Source organism: Columba livia, chromosome 1 (assembly GCF_036013475.1).
Source record: "Columba livia isolate bColLiv1 breed racing homer chromosome 1, bColLiv1.pat.W.v2, whole genome shotgun sequence".
Lineage (NCBI taxonomy): Eukaryota > Metazoa > Chordata > Aves > Columbiformes > Columbidae > Columba > Columba livia.
Window position 1 is genome coordinate 61927573 of NC_088602.1, and position 23845 is coordinate 61951417.

Below are 23845 nucleotides of genomic sequence, written 5' to 3' on the forward strand. Positions count from 1 at the left end.
CTGATGTCCTAAAGGGACCTGTGGGAGATCAGCTTTCTATAAGATCAACCATTTTATCCCCAGAGCCCTTAACTAGGAGTTTAACTGTAAGAGCTGTGCTTCTTAGAAATGAAATGGTGCTTTAAGTTCATAATTTGTGATGATTCTAGTTGTTAGTAAACCATCTCAGTTACTGAAATAAATAGTCATTACTTGATTAATAGGCCAACTAACAGGTGAGATGGGTGCTTGTAACTGTTTGTGTGAAGTTTTTGTCAGTATATTTGCAACCAGGGCTGTCTGTAATGATAATATACAGCATCTACTATGCATAAACTAATTATTTTCAAACTATTTGTGATAATCATAAAAGTGCAATGTTGTGCAATGGAATTTTCCAGGATATTTTTTCCCATTAAAAAACACTGATTCATCAAACCAAAATTTTCCGTGGAAGGTTCCCAGTTTTGATGTAGCTTTCATAAAGGATGGTTTTGATTGTCAGTGTATACTGTGAGTAATAAAAAACTCCCTTTAGGTCTGGCAGTATCCCACTGGGTAAAGAATTAGCATTATTTGTGGTATTTCAAGGTTTAAATCTGTGTTTCACCTGTCAGACTGCTGTAGAAGTGATCAACAGAATGACAGAATCACAGAATGGCTGGGGTTGGAAGGGACCTCTGGAGATCATCCAGTCCAGCCCACCCACTAAAGCAGGTTCACCCAGAGCAGATCACACAGGAATGTGTCCAGGAGGGTTTTGAATGTCTCCAGAGAAGGAGACTCCACAGTCTCTCTGGGCAGCCTGTTCCAGTGCTCTGTCACTCTCAAAGGAAAGAAGTTTCTCCTCATATTCAGATGGAACCTCCTGTGCTTCAGTCTGTGCCTGTTGCCCCTCATCCTATCATTGGGCACCACTGAAGAGTCTGGTCCCATCCTCTTGACATCCACCCTTGAGATATTTATAAGCATTGATAAGATCCCCTCTCAGCCTTCTCTTCTCCAGGCTGAACAGACCCAGCTGTCTCAGTTTCTCTTCATAGGAAAGGTGCTCTAGGCCCCTGATCATCTTTGTAGCCCGAAAATGATACAAGTTGTCATTTTACCCTGATGCAGAGCAAAATAAGATCGAAGATTTTGTGATACAGAATGCTAGTTTTCCAGCACCACTTAATAATAGTTGAAAGAGTTGACAATATGGAAAACTTTGGTGTACTTTGATTACATTAATTCAAAACCAATTTGCCAGTTTTCTTAGGAAAAAAATATTTCCAGGATTCAACCTTAACATCGTCATGATTTTTAAATCCATGTCTGGTTGGATATATCTGGGCAATACTGATATTTGAGAATGTGCCATGAGATGTTTCCATGTAAAATACTTTTTCATTTCTTTGTTACTGGACACCAAGCTCCTCTAGCTTTGTGGAAAATAAAACCCACAATGCATGATTAAATAGTTGATAATGAGATTACAGAACTCTTGAATGTAATCTTTCTTCCCACTGTTACACAGTGCAACTATATAATCTGCTTTCCACTGGTGGAACTAAAGTCTAGATTCATACGTTACTCATGTGAGTTAATACAGAAGCAATATTTTAAATAAGACTTGTCTTTTACTGTCGTGAATGAGGTGTCAGCACCCCTCCTCTGAAGCGCTGTGAGACTTAAAGTCGCTATGGTCATAAGAATAATAATTTTGATGAAGATGTTAGTCTTACTTATAACCTGATGAATTCTTTAGAAAACCATCACTAATCAGCTAAAAAGCTTGCTGGCTCAGCTTCCAGACAGATTAATGCTGTGTTACTTTCAGAAGCTGAGTTTAATTTCTGGCACTGCTGCTAGTTGAGAATTTTAATAGAAGTTGCTCCTTCATTTTATATAATGTAATCCTCTTCTTCTTTAGTTTATCTTTAATATCAAGAGTAATAGCTTTCTACAGCTCTGTGCTGTCAGACTGTAACTTTTCTGCCACAAATCTTCCACACTTACCAGAGTTCTTAATCTGAAAGAAAGAGCTCTTTTGCTCTTTCTTGTCCAAACAGAGAGTAATCAGAAAGCTTATAATAACCTTTCATGTTACAATGCTGAAAGTTGTAATCCTAAATCACCCAAAACAGCAGATCCTCTGCTGGGAGACACTCAAACACTGCAGGTAAAAGTTTACTGAAATTTGTTATTTCCAGCTAGTACCTAGTAGGATATAGAGGAATGTTTAATCATTAAGTGAAATGTTTAAATATAACAACTATAATAAGTGATTGAGGTGACCTGACCTTTGGTTAGTGAAAGGGAGAAATTACCCAGAAATCTGACAGCTCCTTACCCCCCATGGAGTGTGTTGTAGACATACTTACTCTGTGTAACCCAAGTGAAAATTAGAGTAGATATTGTAAAGATGAGACAGCCCTCTTGGACTGAGGGAGCATTGTGCTGCATTGTGCTTAATGGTCATACCAGCACGTTGCACTGCACTGTTCATCCAGCTGTTGGCCAGCTGCTGTCCCTCAAAGAACCTCTCTGGGTTCTTCTCTGTCTTCTCTGGTTCCTTGTGGGAACCAGGGTTCCTGGTTCCTGGATCTGGTGGAGATCCAGGTGAATGGATTCACTGTATAGTTTATGCAGATTGGCATAAGAGTAGCTGCGAAAAACCTGTCTGTTTCACCAAAAGCTCCATGTCTAATTCAGTTGAGGGGGTTAATCTTGTCTAGCCTTAGCCGTGGAGAAGGCAGCCCATTCTGTCTAAGCAGGTCACCTGTGGGCTGCAGTCTTCTATATAGTCTCTTGGAACTTAACCACCAGATCTAAGCACATCAGGCAACAAGCCACAGAATGGGAGAGGTGTCACAGCAGATAACTTGATGGAAAGGGGACATGTCACAATGACAAGGGCTACATGCTGATCAGCACAGAGCCTTGCATTTTGGTTTTCCTGGTGATGCTTTTTTCACACTAGAGCACCCTGTGTATCAACTGGAGCCAACCAGTAGATCCAGCCTACATGTGAATACAGAATCAGGGTGGAAGGTAGAAGGTTTGGGGAATTATGTGTGACCACAGTTGCAAAAACCCACATACTCTGTGGTGTTGCTGTTGCTTTGCAAATATGGATGTTGGAAGCCACAGGGAGGTGCAGGGTCTCCAGTTTGGGTGTAGCAGACCCTATGAGACTGGAGGGTCTCTGAAACCACCTCTAGATGTCCAGTGAACTAGAGCTCAGTATCTGAGCTGTTTATCTAAAGGATCCTAAGAGGAGTATCTGAGAAGAGGTCAGAAATGCAAAATAGGAAGTATAGGAAGAAGATCAGGGACTGAGCGTGGGATCTTCCTCTGAAGGAATATAGACAATTCATTACAGGGGGTGAGTAGAGGATTTGGTTTCTAGTTTGAATACACGTATTGCTTGAGATAAGGCTGTATCCTTGATTCTGTGAAAAAAAAAAAAAAGCATTTATTTCATTTAACTTCTCCAGTTTGAGATTATTAATTGAATCATAGTCCTTGTTATCATTATCACCACCACATATGATTGCAGTAATAATATTATCAAGGATAATTTTGCCAAGAAAATGACAAATTAGAATTACTTTTGGTAACTTGAAAGAAAGCCTAGTCCAGATGGTGTAATTTGTACTCCAGCCTGAACCCCTGATTAATTTATGTTCTTGTGGTTCTGCCTCTGCCCCTGCTAAACTGATGCTTCCAACCTTGTGCTGAGTTAAGCAAGGTTTTATTCAGTGCATAGGTGTGGTATCCTAATATTTACTTAGGTGTACGTAAAGGAAAACTCTTGGAATGTAATCACTTGCTCCATTTATCTTTCCAAACTCTACCAAGCCTTTGCTTGCTATGTCTCTGATGACGTGCCGTGGCTGTACATGGAAACTTTACTTACATGATAAGACCTCTTATCAAAGTGCTTTTCATAGAAATAAACCGAAAATCATTTATAACCTTATTCTGAGCCCAAGGCTGTCATGGGCGGTAGATCCTGAAGTGTATGATTATAGTGCAAAAGCAATGTCTTTTTCAAAACATGCTGCTGGTCTAGGAAAGTATTTTCATTCATTTATCATGGTCTAGAATCATGCAAATATTTTACATTATAGCTGTTATTTGAACTAAATTAATAACACCTAATTTAAAAAGTCATTTTGTGTTAAAATGTGGATGAATTTTCATGGCTTTATTTGAGATGTGTCCAAAATGAATCCGTATGAATAAATTATTAGTTTAGAAAATTATTTGAAATAAAAAAAAAAAGGGCAATATGTCTTGTGTTGACAAAACTGTGATTTTTGGAGCAATATATATTTTATGCATTTCATTTGACCAAAAATATGTGATTTTGGTAAGGAAAAATTTTAAGTTGGAGGACAGGGAATTTAATATAGGTAAGAAAGGAATAGTGGTAACTTACGTGTATTTTACAAGCCCAGTATACCTGAGACCTTGAATATCAGACCTTGCCCCAATACCTAATATGTCATGGGGCACCTTCAAAAAGTGATAACTCCCCCTCAAAACAACACATAGTCCAAATCAGTGAGAGAACAGGGTCATATTCCCTCTCTGGACCAGGCAGGAAAGGACTGAAATGCTGAATTATCACAAGATTTGACCTAGCTCCTGAGCTGCAAACAGAGGTGTCACCTTTGCTGTTTCCATGTGTCCAGATGAAGTTCAGATGAACTGAATCTGTAGAAAAGAAATCCATATTTATTAGTACTTTACACAAGTTTCATTCAGAAGAACAAATTGAAGAAAAACAGGTGTCCCTACTTACACAGTAATACACCATTATAAGGGGGAAAATAGGAGAAGGGTAGAGAGACCAAAAAGGAATAAGGATCATTGCTTCTTTTAAAAATTCTTGTTTTATTTCTCTTGCAAAGCAAGTTATTTTTTGAGATTATTCGTGCAATTTATATTTTAATGAGTTAAATCATATATCAGTAACCATATAGGAGTTAGTGCTCATTGATCAAATTAAAATAAAGAGGGAGGGAGGGAGGAAGGAAGGAAGGAAGGAAGGAAGGAGAGAGAGAAAGAAAGAGAGAGAAAGCAAGCAAGCAAGCAAGCATTTTTTTATACTGAAAATAGCAGGTTGGAAGACAAGCATGTTTCATAGTGTGCTTCTATGCCAGTTTCATGATTGAACAAGAAACTGAACATAAACATGAAATAGAACTATGTCTAGTGCAGTACATAATCCCATAAGCAGTTATGATTCATTGCATTTGAACTTTGCATTGTTTCCATTATGATTCTGTGTATGTTATGTATAATATGCAAAGAGTGGGGCTGTCCTCATTTTTTCTTATCTAAGAGTTACATATCAAAATCACTCTACCACACCTTTAGCCACACAAAATCCAAATGCCTCATCTAATCAAATACTTTAGATTAGATGTTAGCCATTTCTCAAGTGATCTACTGAGAACAATTCAACTTACATATATCTTACCAGGATGAATCCTCTTCTCATGGTGACTAGCTCTTTTAGGTTGACTAAAGAAGGAATAGTGATAAGCTCTTTATAGATGCCATAGTAGCATGTGGTGAAGCACTGGCCCAGGTTGCCCAGAGAGGTGATAGATGCCCCATCCCTGGAGACATTCCAGGCCATGCTGGACAGGGCTCTGAGCAACCTGATCTAGTTGCAGATGTCCCTGCTCATTGCAGGGAGTTTGGACTAGATGACCTTTGAAGGTCCATGCCAACCCAAACTGTTCTATGACGATGATTCTACAATGATGATTCATGAAAATTTGGAATATACGCTATAGGAAGCAATACCAAAATTGCTGGATACCAGACCTACCATGATGGCTGTGATTCTCGTTTGTGAGGGGCTTAATAACACCTATCATGGACTGACTGTTTCTCTGCTTCTGCCTTTGCTTCCCCTCATCCCGCCTTTCAGATCCTCTGTAGCGGGATGTGAATGGTCTTCCCTTTCCGGCAGAAGCGATGGGGATGGCCAGCAGTGGGCCTCGCTCTAGGATCACAGGAGCAGAGATGTTGGTTTCTCTTGACTACAGAGGGAAACCACCTGGCTCTTTATACTGGTTGATTGGTTTTTATACAGCTAAACTTTGAGCAGCTGATTCCTACGTGAAGACTGCACAATAAGTACAAGAATCACAAAAAGCCTCTGTACCGCGGAGATGAAGTCCTGGATCTACTTATTGACTTCCCACATGACCCAGAGACGTTAATTTGAGAGCAGACCGCAGGCCTGTCTTCCATTCCCTTTGCATTGCTTCTGCGGAGAAAAGGAGCCAGGGGAAGAGAAGCCAGGGATTTCTGCATTGCAGGAGGAATCCCTGGCCAGTGTATAGGAAATGTGATATTTGTAGGCTCTTTCAGTACAATTGCTCCTTCTGTAAACCAGCACACATACCTGTGATGCTATTCATACTTGGTAAACAAGAATTATTCTAGTTTCAGTAAGCATGGAAATAGTAAATATCCAGGCAAATGTGTGATTTTTTTGGTATTTTTTAGTAAAACAAGGTCTTTTGAATCTTATGCTGAAATCAGCCAATGCATGAATGTCAGATTATAAATTAGTATTGTTTTGCTTTAGGTTTGTCAGAGGAAAATGAATATTCAAGACTGTCAGCCAGCACTACGGCAGGCTCATCGATTCAAAGACATAGAGAGAGCCACACTAGTCAGGTAAATATTTTACTGATAGTCTACTAGAACCCATAAAAGAGAAAAAAAATCCCAACATAGTAGCTGCATGTTGAAAACAGCCTTGATTCAAATTTGTGTGTTGGCATTAAAAAATGTAGACTTCTTTTACAGGTTTATATTGAGCTAAGCTAAGTACAATAATGAATTTACTCTTGTTTGTTTGTTTGTTTGTTTGTTTGTTTTCTGGGAGTATAATCATCCTGAAAGGTTCTCATACTAGAGTTCAAAGTTTAAGAAACTTGTGGTTGCTGGTTGTTAGGATGCTATTTTCAGGCAGGAAATATGTCTCTTCACCCTCCGAGGACCAAGATGCAGGATGTCGTCTCTCTCAAGATATTCATTCATACCAGAAAGAGCTGCGTGATAATGAACCTCATAGGAATAAATGCATAATTATAGCAATCTTCACTGTTTTTTATACCAGTATAAATGAGATTAAAATCAAAATAATATCTATAAATTAAAACAGCAATAGGTACTGAGGTGGTGTGAAGCTTCCACTTTAGTTCTTTTAAAATTGCCGTTTAGTCAATGTCACTTTAAAATAACATCGAATTAACTTTCACGTTAAGTGAACAAAAAGGAATAAACTTTGTCATAATATGTTTTCTTCATTCTTTTCTTCTTTTGTAAATAACCAATTCAGGCATGAAGGCATTCAAGCTATTTTATTCTATTTTACTTAAATGGCATTAATTCTCCTGTTGTCTTTTGTCTTCAGTCCACTTTTCTAAAAGGGCTGTTCCAAGTCATTTTTTCATTTGAGAAGACTGTAAGTATCTTACAGTAAAGCCAGATATTGTCCACAGGGAAAAAATATTGGAGCTGAGAGGCATTTCCTCAACAGAAACCTCTCATTAACCAACGGTACAGTTTTCAAACAATTTTACCAGAAGGTAAGGGAAGTGCTTTATCACATTTAAAAGCTACTTGTCTGTGGTGGACAGCTGACATTTAATTGCAACAAAATACTGGCCCTAACCAAGAGAATGAATGTTTGGGCATTGACTCCAACAGGAGTGGGATTCAACCTGCAACATCATGTTCAGTCTTAATGTAACTTTAAAACACAATAGCTTTTAACTGAGTAAATACGTAAGCAAACTAGTACAAAAGTCTTCACTTTTTATTTTTCTGCCCTACTGTCCAAAGCACAGGGATAAATACAGCACCTAATCTGAGTTGAAAAATTGTGCCCGGACAGCACCCAACACTAGGCTGATCTCTTCAGATAAATCAATGAGGCCGGCCAAAGCTGCCCTGGTAGACGTACCCACATAGCTGTCTTGCACACAGTAACAAATATTTACCATCACCATATCTCTCAAACTCTCAAAATATACTTTGGCCACATTTTTCACAAAGTACTTACAGGTCTGCTGTCTCCAGATCAGTTTATTGGATGAGGATATGGGATTATAAAGATGACTAGAGGCAATGTTTTCAGTTGTCTCTGTTACATTTTTTGATGGCCAACCAAATACTTACTAGGCATAAGAGTGGTCAAAGAGACCTTTCTAATGAATGAAAAATCCAAGTCCCAGGCACTGCTCCAGTTCTAAACCTCACACAGTGAGACACTTTCACCATAGAGCACCTTACACCTCTGTTGCTCTGCTGCTCTGGGATCAAGGAGGATCATATGTAAATTACAACATCAATGCAGTACATGGAGAGTTAAATGAACTGGGTATAAGGGAGCCATTATCTTCTTCTTATCTTTGCAAAATGGAAACTGTTCCCTTCTGTGAAATAAGTCTGCAACATTTAAATGCTTTATTTTAGAAGCAAGTCTTTAACCATTTACAAACATCTATTTTTGATTTTTCCAAAACTGCTTGCCAAAAGCTGAACACAATTTCAATTCAGTACTTTGAAATATCACACTTCAGTAAATAGATGTTTTGCCAGAGTGTTTCACAAATCTTTAAAATAGATTCTGTGCCATGTACTCAGAATTACATTCAGGGACCATCCTTAAAGGCAAGCTCGATAAGAACTGTGACAAGTTTAGAGAAGGAACCTGCAGTTCTGTGATTTTTTATACAATTGCCTTAATGAATAAACATCTTCCAAAGTGATGTTGCCAAAAAAAAAAATCTTCCTCCCACAAAAAAAAAGAAAAAAAAAAGAAAAAAAAAAAAGAAAAAAGAAAAAAAATTAAAAAGTCTTTGTTCACAGGGCTGAGAATTCTTACTGTAAAAATCATTCCTCACCATTTCTAAAGTATGGCATATATTTGAAAAAGATTGGTTTTAATTACAGCTGAAATTTCTTAGTATGCTGCTGGTGACTCTAACAGTGTACGACTGTATTGTAAAAGCCTTTGCCAGGCTTCACTGCAGTAACCTTATCACTTTAAAGTAATTCTTGCACAGACATATGAAATAGGACAGATTGTTTCACAGATCTATGAAGGTACTGATTGACTAATTGCTTTAGAAAAAGAAACATAGGCTGGGTCCTTAGATTTCTTGGCAGACACCCTGTCATTTCAGCTAAGGGAAACTGGTTCATTAGCTTTCAGGGACTTCTAATATTTATGGGTTTTTTAATATCTCCCTGCTAGTTCCTTACTGAAGTGACAGGAGTTAATTCATTTTTGCCACAGGATCTCAAGGCTTTTACACATCCAGTTAAAGCTGAGGCATCGTGGCTTATGGTACCATCCTGTTGTCACATCAGGTGATAATTACCTGCATCACTGCTTGATACTTCCTGCACATGGCAAACCTACACACTTCAGAGAGCAAATTCTTCAGCTCAATTTCTGTCAACATGCATCATAAGGATCAATCTTTTAACTAACACTTTTGGAAGCAATTACCAAAGTATAAAATATCATGCAGATGTGAATTCAGTGACTTAGTTGATCATCTCTAAAGTGAAACAAAACAAAACAAATGTTTGCTGTTGGCACAAATGCCACTTTTCTAGGGCAATGATTCCCTTAAGGTTGATTTTTATTGGAATGGAAAATGACTAAAATTTTTTTTAAATTGTGGAAAAAATAATAAAATATTTCTTGTTTGAAAGTTATAAAATAAAATTATAATTTCTTCTGCTAGAAAGAGAGGAAGAGTGTAAAAAAATACTTCTATCTTATAAAAAATGGAAGAGCTTACATCGAAAGAAATGAGTCTTGCATTTTAAAAGAATAACAGAGTATGGAGCTTTTTTAAAAACTAATACCTTTTCCTTCCTATTATTCTGTGGGTGTACAGTTACTGATTTCCAAGTGATTGTATCTATAGGTTGCAAGTAAGTACCACATAAAAACATAAAGAACACAACATCTGATGTAACACCGTAGCATCATCTTCATCCTCAATGAAGATGAATACTGAATGGTGGATTTGGGGGTCAAAACTGCCAAAACCAGTTAGCCAGAACTTTCATGTTCTATAGTTTGTTGGGATAGTAGATCTTTCAGAAATTATTTGTTAGCAAAGAGCCACATGTATTCTTTTTACCAACCTAGGATGCCATCTTCCCTGTATTTTATGCTTTCCTTGAAAAACAAAGAAATTATAGTCAAGGAAATCTTCAAAATGTAACCTACAGCAAAATGGTTCTGCAAGAAACAGTATCCAGATCTGTCCTGACAAGAAAACCTACTTTGCTCTTAGCAACTAAGCCCAAATACATGAGCTGCAAGAACTGCATCTACCTGAGCTTCTGCAGAAAGCCTTTTGGTAACTGTGCTGCACCTCTTACTCCCTGAACAGCTGAAAACTAGGAAACTTCCTTTTCCAGACTTGATTTAAAATTACTGATTTAACATTACTGAAATGCTTATTGTTGCAAATTGCTTCAGTGATTTGTTTAAACAATTTGAGACTTTCAAATGTGACTTGATCTACAGTCTTGAATTCTTATCCCATAATTTCCTTCCAGGGGCAAAGAAACCACCAAAATGGAAGAGATACATCTTCTGGCCATTTGTGCCATAATCTTGCTTAGATAGGAAATTTTGTTATAAGAGTTGTTTCTGTTTAGTCATGCTCCAGGAAATGATCCCAAAGCATACTGGAGACTCCACAAATGTTGAAATTGTTTAGCAGAGTCTAAAAGCCAACTGCCCCCTAAAATAAAGCAGGTTTAAAAAATATTACCTCTGTGCTCCTTTTCTTTTACATGAAGCATTTCTCAGATCCTTAGCCAGTCCAATGGGCTCCTTCCTCCAAACTGTATTTATTGCTTCCTCTGTTCTCAATAGCTCCTATGTGTGCGTATGTTTAAAAGACAGAGCATAAAGACTGTTGAAATACATAAGTTCTTTGGAATGTCAGCAACAGCAGCTAGATGAAATAGCATCAACAAAAGCAAGACTGTATCTTTGGCACCTCATACAAAAGCTAAGCACCCCTTCCATCTTCTTCTTCACAGATCCAGGATTATAGTTTTTTATTACTTTGGATAAAAATATTTTAAAGTTGTTATTAATATTCGCTACAAAGTGGGATGCGGTGAGAGAAAAGATATAGTGGAGTGAAGAAAAGCAGGCCAGCAAAAGGACTCCTTGTTTCTTATGTGGGCAGCAAGAAGCAACATGGTCTCTCTGTAATGGTATGAGGTGGACAACCTGGAGATAATGAACAGATGGGAAGTGAGGGGCAGCTTAAAGACTAGAGTGATAATAAGTGGGGTGGGGGAGTGGGGGGGTGGGAGTGAGGAGTAAAACAGGCACCAGATAAAGGATGATTCAGAGAAGTAAGGTTGGAGGAAGAATAAAATGATTGAGGGAGAACGTACATAATAAAATGGAATAGGGGATTTAGAAAGAGGAAAGAAGAAAAAGTCAGAGAAAAAAAAGAAAGAAGGAAAAGGAAAAGGAAAAGGAAAAGGAAAAGGAAAAGGAAAAGGAAAAGGAAAAGGAAAAGGAAAAGGAAAAGGAAAAGGAAAAGGAAAAGGAAAAGGAAAAGGAAAAGGAAAGGAATCCAGAGAAATTAGAAAAAACAACTAAAAGGAAAATAAGAATAAAAGGAGGGAAAGAACCAAGGACAGATCAGAGGCTGGTGGAGTAAAAAGAGAGAGAGACTAAGGAGTAAAAAAGTAGAAAGCCTATGTAATGTTCCAGATATGATACCCATCTTCATATACAGATCAATGTGATATTTCATGTTCCATAAAATAAACTAATTGTAATAATCTATGCAAGTTGGTTTGCAACCATAGTCTCCTATTCAGCAATCCAAGGAGAAAGGTAGAAAATCTCCCCTTAAAAGGTGCAAAGCCTCCTTGTGCAGTTTAGTTTTCTAATGACTGAATGTTGGCTTATTTGAAATCAGATGATTTCACATGCATTCAGCATCTACGAAGATACTCCCAGAACAAGACACAAATAAGCAAGCAGCTTGCCATCCTAGTAGGTTAAGTAATATCAAACATAAAGTACACACTGGCATAAGGTTTTGATTACCCACTTCTAAAACATTTTCTATCTGTCACATGCTCAAAGAGGTAACATAAAAAATCATGGTTATTTTTTCACATATTGTTATATTAAAAAATCTGCAGTCTTATCTCTTCTATTTTGTTTAAACCCCATAGTGCAGGTTGGCAGATTGCGGTAATATAGGAGCCAACATTTGACAATGAAAAATTGGAGATGTCTTTTCATATTCGTGAAGAATGTATTTATTGTTTCATTATAGCTTAAGCCATAGCTCTTATTTCATGAAATCTCATTGCTTTCAGCAGCCTCTTCCCTCTGAAAGAGCTCTGTGTTCATTATAGTTTCAAGGGCCATCTTTGTTCCTACTTGATTTAATATTTGTTGCAGATCACTTTTTTGTTGACTATTCGAAAGTATAAAATAATGAGTAGTCAAAAATACAATGTGTTGCTACCCCCTACCCATTGTCACAGTTTTAAACACTGGGCTCTAACATTTGTTATTAATGTCTGTCATGTTTGCCTATTAGCTGGAAGTAATCTTTGATCATCTTTGAAGCAAAACATGGCAATCAAACAAGTATGGTATAATAAAAAACAAACAAACAAACAAACAAAATCATCAACCCAGACCCCCCCCCCAAAAAAAAAAAAAGAAAAAAATAACAGCAAACCACTTACACCTTTTTAAACACATAATATCCAAGAGATGACACAAAATGATATATATTCATCATTGATCTGAACCAGTGTATCCCCCTGAATTGTGTTTTGTTTATTGTTTTGACAGTAACATCAAAGAATTCCCTTTGTAATGTCACATACAAATAAAAATCAGGTCGTATAACACAGTGCAGCTTTATTTTTAGAAGACTTACAGTCAAAAACATGTACCTTACAGATTAAATGGTATGAGGTGATGCGCAGTATAAATTCATCAGTAGGTACAGTATCTTGTGGTTCTGTGTCAAGGGCTTTTGGAGGTTTGATGCCCCTCTGCTCAGCAAGCATTTCCTGGATCTGACTTCTGTGACCATCAAAAGGGAAAGCACAGATTCTCCTCTTTGAACCCATAGATGCCACAAAGAACTTCCTACACATGAGGCCCCTCTTGTGTCTCTACTGCTTCATCCTCATTGCATTTTCCCGTGGTAGAAGGCTGTGACTGTTGAGGAACAAAACCTCCCGAGCATCCCTTTCCCCTCCAGAAGCTCAGGTGCTTGGCTGAAATACATATTTATTCCCCTTCGGCTGCTCCCATGGCCAGCGGGTCACCCAAAAAGGCTGCTTCCAATCTGAGTTTGATGGGAATGCGGTCCCCTACCCCATGGACAGCATCTGTGGAGAGTGACTTCACTTCTGACTTAGTCATAAGTGCCTGGTGGGAGAGAGAATAAATCAGTCCCTCTGCCCTTCGTTCTCTTGCTGTCACACGCTGCTGCAAACATGTTGAATAGCAGAGATACAGATTGCTAACAGGACATAAATTGTTTGCCTCTAGTGTTCTTTGACCATAAGTGTAGTGTTTTTGCAGAAGAAAAGATGGTACACAACATTAGCAAATACAAGTTGATGATTGCTTCGAAAGCATTGTGGCAAAACCTCGTCTGTAACTGATCAAGTGAAATATCTCCATTAATACCACAAAGCAGCAGTGATCAATTAAGTAGCAACATGATTCATTTTTTCAGATAGTTTCTGTTACATTATGTACAAAATGGTATCAGCATTGTTAGGTCAGCTGTTCTGAAGACCTCTACAATAAATGATTTGTCTCCAGAACTCATCCTGAGAAAGGTACAGTTGCTGTCCTGGGCATCATCTTTTTCTCAGGCATCAGAGGTAAATTAGGAGAATGCTCTGAAGGTTTTAAAGAGCATTGTGTAGTCAGTTTGTCTGGAAAGAGAAATATTACCTTAGAGAAAAAAAACGAACCAAAACAAATAACAGTATAATTCAATATTTGTTGATGTTTTAGTCACTCTCAGAAGGTGTCATTTAGTTGCTGATATCAGAAATCTAGAGTTGAAGGAAACTCAGCCAAAACAAATAATAAAAAATAAATGATTGAAACCCTAAAAATCCAAATAAGTAAATAAAATACGCTGTTGTTTTGAATGTACGGGCTTGTACAACTCTATTCCCAGCTCAAGTAATCATAGTGCCTGATGTGTACTGTCATATATTATTGAACATTGCTCACCTTATTCTAATAGTTTCTGCCAGATTACACATTATATCTGTACCCAGGATTTGTGACTGATATTATTTTGCAAATATATTATAACTTCAATTGTTGAAATACCTCCAAGCTGTGTGGAAGATGATTAACCTAATTAAAAGAGAATATTGTGGTCCCAGGCATGTTGCAGCTTCACTGATGGAAAGACAGAAAAGTATGGAAGACGAAGTCCTGCTTTTACAACTAAAATGTATTCCTGAATAAAAGAACAAAAGAAAACCACATCCCCACCCACCACCACCCCACACTCTGCAAAGCAAAACAAAACGAAACTAAAACAACAAATGAGCAAACAAGCAAACAAAAAAAGGCATGAAAGAAAATCAGACAACTTACACCAGAAACAGAATTTCAGTCAGATGAAAAATATAAAATAGAATTGCAGTCAGATGAAGAATATGAAATCTTCTGATTGGGACACACCAAAAGTGTGTGTAGCCCAGGAGTCTCTTTCTGACCAAAACGAGAAGGAGCTCCCACTTAGGGAAAGCAGAGAGATGTGAAGTAACTCTTCTGCTGGTGTGATCTCTTGGTTTCCAGTGGTCCGTGAGGAAGGTCCTTCTGGAGACAGAGTTCATTCTGTAGCTAGTAATCCTTAGTGGACTTTCTTTTATGATTTTTTCTGGAAAATCCTTTCAGAAAGCCAAACCGAGGCGAACAGTGGAATTACTTCTTTTTTAAGATGAAGCTTGAGAGGTCTCCAAAAGCCATGTGTGATAGAAGAAGGCTGGACTGGGCAATCAAAGTTACCTGTTCCTCCGTGGTCTCTGACACCAGAATATCCTGCTTCCAGCATCACCCCATGACTGATGTTTGGAAGAAAATTAAATCTGTCTCTCAAAAAATCCAGATACCTGAAAAATGCTTTCCAGAAGGGAAAGAATTTCTTCCTGGCATTTGTGGTGATCCATTTTTTTTTCAGAAATATAGCCACTTTTTAGTTTTATATTAAATACAAGGTTACTCTCAAAATTACCCCCAATTTTTAAATATTGCCAAAGCTATTTCTTCCTTTGATATGTCATCTATATAACACCTGTTCTAAAAGTAGCTTATTCTTTCAATGTAATACAAAATCTTAGCCAAGAGAAAAAAATCTTTTCTTGTTTAGAACAAAGAAAATGTAACATATATATCAGTTATGGGTCTCATATTCAACTCTATTTAAGATGGCATACCTCCTGCAGAGCAATTCCAGATTTGCACCAGACAAAGCAACTGTCATCTTTGCCATTTTCTCTTTTCCAATAAACCCACTTGCCATCCATTTGAAGCGTTACTTTTGGAGAAACTAAGGTTGCTCCAACACAAAGAAAAATAATCAGCAGTTTAAAAGAACGATTAACTAAAAGTCACTTTATTGTTGCATGTCACATGAAGTCGTTATATCCAGTGGGTCTGCATTTACAAAAAAAAATGCATTCACAAGACAGTCGCATGAATCAGCTTGGATCCCAGTGGTACATTTGTATTTGAAGATTTTTAATTGGAATTTAGAAGCATGTAAGCTCATTTATCATAGCTGCTCTCTGCTCCCTGCTGGGGTCTTACACGGCCAGTGCAGGTTTCCCAATCAAACACAAATTTACATATTGATTTGATTCATGATAATGCTTGCCTAGACTTCGTAATACACTCTTGGTTTCCTGTGCGCTTCCCCCTTGTATCTTTAAATAAGTATTGGATTGGCAAATAACTTGTCAGCTGACAGGTTTTTTTTTCTTGATTCAAGAACCGATGGAAAAGGAATCTTTTCCTGATTTATGCTTTTTTGTCACATAGAAAAAACCCAAACATATCTGTTTAAACTTGAAGGATTTTTTGAGAGGTTGCAGTGTGCTTCTCCTGTAGTTTGGAAAAAAGATGTGATGTGTGTTTGGAAGCCATCAGTGCAGGCGCTTATCAGATACAAAAAGAAAACAGGGAAAGATGAAGCCATTAAAATGAGTTAAAAAATTTTGTGAGATGCATGTATGTCAGAGGTTGAATGAAAATGTGTTGGTCTTGCTAATAATTGCATACAGTATGACTTATTTACAGAATTACTGAATGAAATTGTGTCTTTAATTTTGAAATTAGAGGTGAGAACATCCTGATCACTTCTGTCTTTAAAACTGATGATCCACAGGGGACCTGCCGGGGTTTGTGAACTGATTTTGAGGGCTCTAATAAAGATAACTGTGAGTTACTTATTGGCTGAAATTTGTTCTGCTTATGTTTTTAGGCAGGCTACAAACTGGAAAAGATTTTTTAAAAAGTTTTTTTTCAGGGAAGTTCCATTTCTGATTATTGTATAATTGACTTTAGATCCTGATCAAACTTCAGAAAACTAACATCATTGCTGTTCAAGACTCAATCTCCCCATAGATTCCATGATGGGACATCAACTTTACTAACAATTTAAAACACTAATGGAACAGAAACATAATAATGCTGTAATAATTAATTGTGAGCATCTACTGACAGTTCTTTTAAAGCACCAACGTTAACAAATCTATTAAAGAAAACAATTGGTAGTGTTTCTCTGAAGGGAAAATATGGACTAGCTACCTTTTGCAAATGTGTCAGGACTACAGGTTTATATGCTATACATGTCCTTAAATTGTGTTGTGATTTGAAAATCTCTTTTCTGTTGTGCTTATATGTCTATATTCAGAAATTTTACTAAAACTTACAGAAGCAACTAAATTGGAACTATAATCAAGCATGAAGAGCTACATTTTATGGAAAGAAAATTATTTCTATGTTTTAACATCCGAAATGTAACTAAATACTTATTTTCATTTTCTGGTGAATAGTAGAAAAATTAAATGTAAGCACAAATAACAAAACAAAAGTTACTAGAGCACAATACACATATTATTGAAAAAGTAAACACTACATTTGGTCAGGGAGAGAGCAAAATGAGATGAAATACTCAAAATAATCTTCTAATGCAAATCAATAAATCTCTGTTTGGCAGACAGTTTAATGAGACCTTTAGCCATAGGCTGATGATAAAGACAATTGCATTTGACACACAAATAGACAATATAAGCTCTTTATTACTTTTAAATGTTACAAAATATCCTCTGTAAAGTTACAGCATTTGATCTCTTAATGCAGAATGAATTTCCTGAGGTGCTAGAGCCAAATCTCTAAAGAACTCAAAGTTAATTTTAAATGGATCTGTTGATCTCATTAGCTGGCATACCTTTTGTCACAAATTATTTAAAAATGTGAAACCTTAAACTTTCCATAGTTAAAAGCTCGCTATTTTTTTTTAACTAGCCTAAGAAATAAGACTAAAATTAAAATAATTTATTGACTTATCTTACATCAACTCACCTTGTTTCTAAGACAAAGTTGAAATCCCATATGTCTGCCTTAGGCCATAAAGTGAAATTTAGGCAGAATTTAGAAGCCTAAATCCAGAAGGCAACTCAGGGGCTCATTTGCCAGTGACTATGAGATACTTAAATGTGTATAACTCAGCAGGCAAAATCATGGTCCATGACTTTCACGGTTGCCACCATGCAACCATGAAAGTCTCTGTATCCTCTGTCTCTTGTGTGCTAAAACCACAAGGGACTCACTCTCAAGGATTTGCTTTAGCATACTTACCACATATGGACAGCACAAAGCCCAGGAGCCAAAGTCCTCCTTCCTTGCACTCAGAGTCCACCTCTTCTAGTCACAATGTCCTCTCAGCATGTGGGAACTCGATCTCTTCCTTAACCTGAGAGAAGTCAAATCCACATCTTCGGATTTCCCAATATGCTCAAACCACTGGATAATGATGAAAGTCCTTCCATGCATGTCCCGATGGGACCAAGCCATTGATGCTCTGTCACCAACCAAAATCCCTAGTGCCAAGAGGAGAGCATTTGCTTCTACAGTCTGATAGTTTAGCTGTAAGGTGGGAGGAACAAATCCTAGGGTCTCTTCCCTGGGCTGCTCATAACATTTATTTTGTTCATCTTGCCATATTTTGCAGTGGAAAGTGTGGATCTTGATTAACTGCTTCAATCTGTTGCAGCTTTGGTAACTCCAGATGCTCTTCTCTTGTGCGTCACTGTCTTTGACACTGCAGCTTTTCTTTTTTGCTCAGTAAGGACTCTTGATACCAAAACAGGGATGGTGTTTTCCCCAGATGGCAGGGCTGTTAGATGCTAGGTATTCAAATACTATATGTTTTTGTGGGTCTAGTCCAAAAGCTTTGTTGCCCATAATGGTCTGATTGACCATTGACACTGAGTAGGAAGATCCTGGTCTACAGTTGGTACAATCTCTATCCCTTAATAGTTGAAGTTGTTTTTTCACTGTTCATTGAGAAGATCAGTAGTCTTAAAGGAATTGCTTTCTACACACCTCATTTACTCTTCACAAAATACATGTTCAGGATACAGAATAATAATAAAGAAACACGGTTTTCTGTTATACATTGTGCTTCATGTAAAATTACTCAGCAGATCTTTTCCATAATGAATATGTAAAACAAATCTTTAACTTGTCACAGGTCTAATCACAAATGGAAAATATAAAAGATATCATCTTGTTCAAATAGAACTAATTAAATTAATTGATTCATTTAAATCTCTGCCATTTCTTGCGCATTTTCCCTCATTTCATTTCCACTGGATTTCCATTGTCCATCCTTCATCCAGGTTGAAATACGAACTTTTTCAGGGTTATTTAACATCTGAGTCCCATAGTGAATGAAGTTTTAAAATATTTTCCTTCCCTGTTTTAAAAATGCAATAAAGGATGGACACTTATTTGTGGATTGGGCCTACATTTGTCCACTATACACTGGGAAATGAGCTGTATAGTGAAACTGCTGACCCAAGATTAATTCGCCACTTGTATAAGCAGGGTCAGGACAAGAAACCTTCTTCAGTGCCTATAAGCTATAGATAGGATGCATTTGTCCATTGCCCTGACCAGGCAAATTGCACTGGCTTTTCACCCTGCACTTGTGTACCTTTATGTTTCTTAGAATAGCAGTGGAGCCGTCTCTATCCAAATACTTTGTCCATACTTCATTAGTCATGCTATCAAACTTTTTTCACCTGAGCACACCCAATAATACAGAGTTTCAAAGCATCTGTTTTCTTATAAGGGTACTTATCTACCAGTTTTCAGACACATCTTTGATTATTTATCTCTGAAACTGTTTCGTATGAAACTCTTGCAGTCTAACACAGCTTGCTTTTTGTGTGTTCCAGCACCTCTCTGAGAAGCATTCCTAACAGAGGTTCATGAAATGCCTAAAATTTAGATGCAAATAAGGTGACTAAATTGGGAAGAATGAATTCCATTCTACCTGTTTTCTAAACTGGGTTATGGCCATAATTTAAACCCACAAAAATCTATAGAAATTGGCCAATTGACCACAGTAAGCTGCAGCATCTCCCAAGCCATACATCTGTTCTATAGGTTAAAACTGCCCAACCTGTCCTAATAAATTGTTTCCAATTACAAACTTTTAATTTGTCTTCTAACCTTTCCTCCCCACACTGAAAAAAAAAAAAAAAAGAAAAAGAAAAAAGAAAAAAAAAAGGTAATGTGTTTTGGGTTTTGGTACACAAGAGTTATCTGATATCCCTCTAACAATACCCATGGAACATTTCATTTTCCTTTCAGTTGTTTTTTGTGCAAACATGAAAGCAAAGAGGTTTTTGATTTCCTAGTGGTATATAATTGGGATGGCATCAAAATATACTTTAATGAAGTCTTTCAAACACTTTATATTTTTCTTCTTTTTTCTTAAAAATGTCATTATGTAGGTTAATGCATTTCTCTTTGAAGCATCAACCAACCAGAAATTAAGCAGATTCCCCATAGATCTTCAGGCATCTCTATGTACAGTCGCATTCCTTTTCTGACAGCATATGTGAAAGGTCTGACTTGCACAGGAGACATTTGCAGCATTGGTGTAAAGCCTGTGTGAGCCCCTGTACCCAGGTACCTGCTGCTCCGTGGAGGAACAGCAGGAGCCACAGGCCTTTGCAAAGTCATCTACTCTTGGAACCTTATTACCCATCAGTGACAAAAATGCCATCCATGTCGCTCAGCCCTCCTTGCAGCCAGAACCAACCACATGGGTAGTGTCTCATGAGCATTTGGGGGCACTGCACACACTTTATCATGGTGACTAACTTGCAGCCAGCTCTCATTATGACAAGGAGTATAAATGCAACCTTGACAAGAACAGCCGTACTTCTCAGAGTGAGCCTGTTGTGTGAGGTGAAGCATGGGCATTTTAGTCACATCATAGGTGTCTCTGTGGGGTCCTTCAGGAGGACAACAGGGTGAGGGCCATGGGCCATTAGCTGTTATGGTGGGTTTGTTTCATGTTCCCTAGACTGGCCATTTCTGCTACAGAATACCTCCACACCAGTGGCTCTTAGGACCCGCTCTAGGTGCTGCTGTACTGCGTAGGTGCCAAGCAGGTTTTAAAGGGTGGAGAGTTGGAATTCACGGCTTTGTGGACCTGTGCTGTCATGAGGGCTTCAATCTGACTTGAACAAAATAAATAACCATTGCAACAGAAAGTTTAAATGTAAGGAAACAGTTTCTTCTAGATGGATTGTGATTCTAGTACAGAATTGTTAGGCTATTTCAGTGTGATTTTATAAATAGTTTCAGGGCAACTGAAGCCACATTTTAAGTTGTTAATGTATTCTCTAGAGGAAGACAAGGGCCAGCCCCTGGTTCTAAGGATAATATCTATCTGTGACAAGTAACACTACTAACTATAAGCAGCAAAACAGGTTATAGGTACTTGTGTATTTACATTTAGTAACTGTCCTGGTTTTGGCTGGGATAGAGTTAATTTTCTTCCTAGTAACTGGCATAGTGCTGTGTTTTGCATTTAGAATTAGAATAATGGGGTTAAACCAAGACAGGGGCAAAAACCTTGCTACACCTGCAGCTGCTATTTGCTCCGTGTAAAGGAGTATTTTGTTAGTATAACAGTATTCTGACATCAGTTTTAAGACCAAGTTGTTAGAAATATGAACTACTCATCACTGTAGGCAGTATTGTTTGTGTGTTTTAGAGGATTGTGTTCATGCACCCTTTACTGACATAGGGGAGTTTTTTCCATTAGTTTCATTTTTGGTACCTACTTCTACGACTTCAGTTCTGTGACTTTCAGGCATTAGATTGAAATAGGGCAATTCTAAATCATTACTTTTCTTTATTTTCACTGTAAAGAATGATAAATGAGGAGTGGAGCAGCAAGTTAATCACAAAGTTTTAAACCCTTTTGGAGGACAAGGTTGCTTCAAATTATTACCAGTGTTGTTTAATCTTTTTTCTTTCAGCTGTAATACAAATGAGAGCAGCTTTCCCTCAGCAAAATTGTGGAACTTCAGTGCTTGCCCACAGGCATTTATTTATTTCTTTAATTGTAAATATTAGAATGAGAGCACTCACAGCCACTCACCGTCTAACATGGCTCATACTAGAATGTGTGGATAAGCTCATAATGCTCCACGATGCCCTTTGCAAATAATGGATAGAGAGCAGAAAGTGGTTCCCTTCTCACAAGGGGCTTGACAGTATGAAACACCTCTCATGAGTTCAAGGGAAGGTTATTCTGCTGAAAGTCATTACTGTTTATACATCATCATAAGTGTCACTGAGCTCTTTATAAAAAAGATAAGAAAACAGGACCTGAACCTGCCCTGCTCACAGGTTTACATCCATGACAAAAGAGGTAGAGAATCCTGTATGAAGTATCATTCAACGTGGATATTGCAGTTTTACACTGCCAGGATAATGAAATTTATCCACCTTTATTATTATTATTTCCTTCTCATTAACAGGTTATTCATCAGCTTAGACTTTCAGAGAATGAGAGTGTGGCTCTGCAAGAGCTTCTGGATTGGAGGAGAAAGCTGTGTGAAGAGAGAGAAGACTGGCAGCAAATCTTGCACAACACTGAGCAAAGAATCACAGCCCCACCGCCACCCCCTTGTAAAAAGCCAACACTGCTGAAGAAGGTAGAAGATACCTCCTGCAACAGACTCCCTTCAGGCATATGGGACACCACGATGTGATTCAGATGCATGTATTTGCAGACTGTTAGGAATGAAACCATCTAATGACTTCAATCTGCACAATCAGCAAGCTTTCCTCCCTTCACAAAGCGTGCAGGGATTTTTTATAAGCACTCATTCAAGAGCACAGGATGGAGGAGCTATTCAGATCTGTTGTGTGTGTGTGTGTGTATGTGTATGTTTGTTCTTTTCATATATATACACATATACATATATGTGTGCACCTGTGAGTATATATATGTATGTGTATATATATAAATGGAGACAAACTGCACTATAAGTGCTTAGTTTAAAAGTACAAGACGGTCACTTAGAGTTCTCCCATGGACAATAAAGAAAATATGTTAAGCAAATGATGGGGAGAAGTGACTGACAGACATTTTAGAGAGATCAGGAAAGTCTGTGTGCACACTGTACAGTTGTTTTATATAGTACAAAAATATGATGTTTCTTGTTCTCTAATGAATGGTTTTATTATATTACATGTATACATATATATATTTCTTTGTAGATGTCTGTGTTCTATTGGCGTTGCAAACCTGAACATTATTTACATGTTTATAACTGGTGTTTTATAACTTTATGCAATTGGTGCTGTCGTTCTTTCTTCAAAATACAGGTAATAAATTCAGTGCTCTCATTTTTCTTTCATAGTTTATCTTTAACAACATACCAAACAATTTTAACACTGTGTTGTTGTTTTCAGAACTGGCAATATCCTTTCTTAAATCCAATCCTGAAATTCTTGCAAAGCTGCTACATGCCGGTGTGGTTCAATGCTGCTCAGTCATGACTTCTTTTCGGTGGGCCTGTGTTTCTGAATGTGTGAACTGTGAATTCTGCAGTTACATCTGAAATCTTATTTTATTCTGGGTTATGTAAAATAATGAGGCACTCATTTAGATTATAAGTATGGTTTGAAATTCATACCTGATTATGCATAAGGTCAGGTGTCAGCAGAAAGATACATAACGGTAATGAGGTATGAAAATAGGGCTGTGATTTACTGCTACAAGCCAGAAGGCTTTATGGAGATGGGTGTATCAAAGGATTATGTCCTTATGGAGGTACAATGATGCATTTATACCTCAAATTTCACGTAATGAAATCGTTTCAGAAATTGGAGCATTCTAATTGGCGAACATGAGTTCTGAGCAGTAATGTTAATTTATGAAAAACATGCTGCTGGAAACTTGTTAGCTACTGCTCAGCAGTCTTTGAAATACTGCTTTGCCACTAAGAGGTGTAATTTATATAAATACACAGGTATTTTGTCAGGGGCCACTTATTTTAAGTTCTTGGAGTGTGTAGAGCCAGTGCAAAACACTTTTCTTGGCTGTTTGCCCTGTTCCTATTGAGATCCAGGAAAAAGTGCTTGTAATTTTGCAAGTGGATGTAAAACTAATATTTTCAAATGTAAGCTAGGTTTAAAAAGTGAGCTCAGCATTGGTTGGAAGTTAATGGGAAA

The 23845-nt window shown here is 37.5% G+C and overlaps 1 protein-coding gene across 3 annotated transcripts in view; it reads left to right on the plus strand.

The window, feature by feature from the left end:
• Window positions 1–23017, plus strand: part of MYO16 (myosin XVI) — a 385805-nt gene extending 362788 nt beyond the window's left edge. For all 3 annotated transcript variants that reach the window (XM_065058425.1, XM_021296623.2, XM_005509047.4), the window contains exons 34-35: window positions 6578–6669; window positions 22144–23017. In XM_065058425.1, coding sequence (XP_064914497.1) covers window positions 6578–6669; window positions 22144–22377 — 326 coding nt within the window. In that variant the 3' untranslated portion in view covers window positions 22378–23017. The remainder of the gene's footprint in view (window positions 1–6577; window positions 6670–22143) is intronic.
• Window positions 23018–23845: the final 828 nt, after the last annotated feature.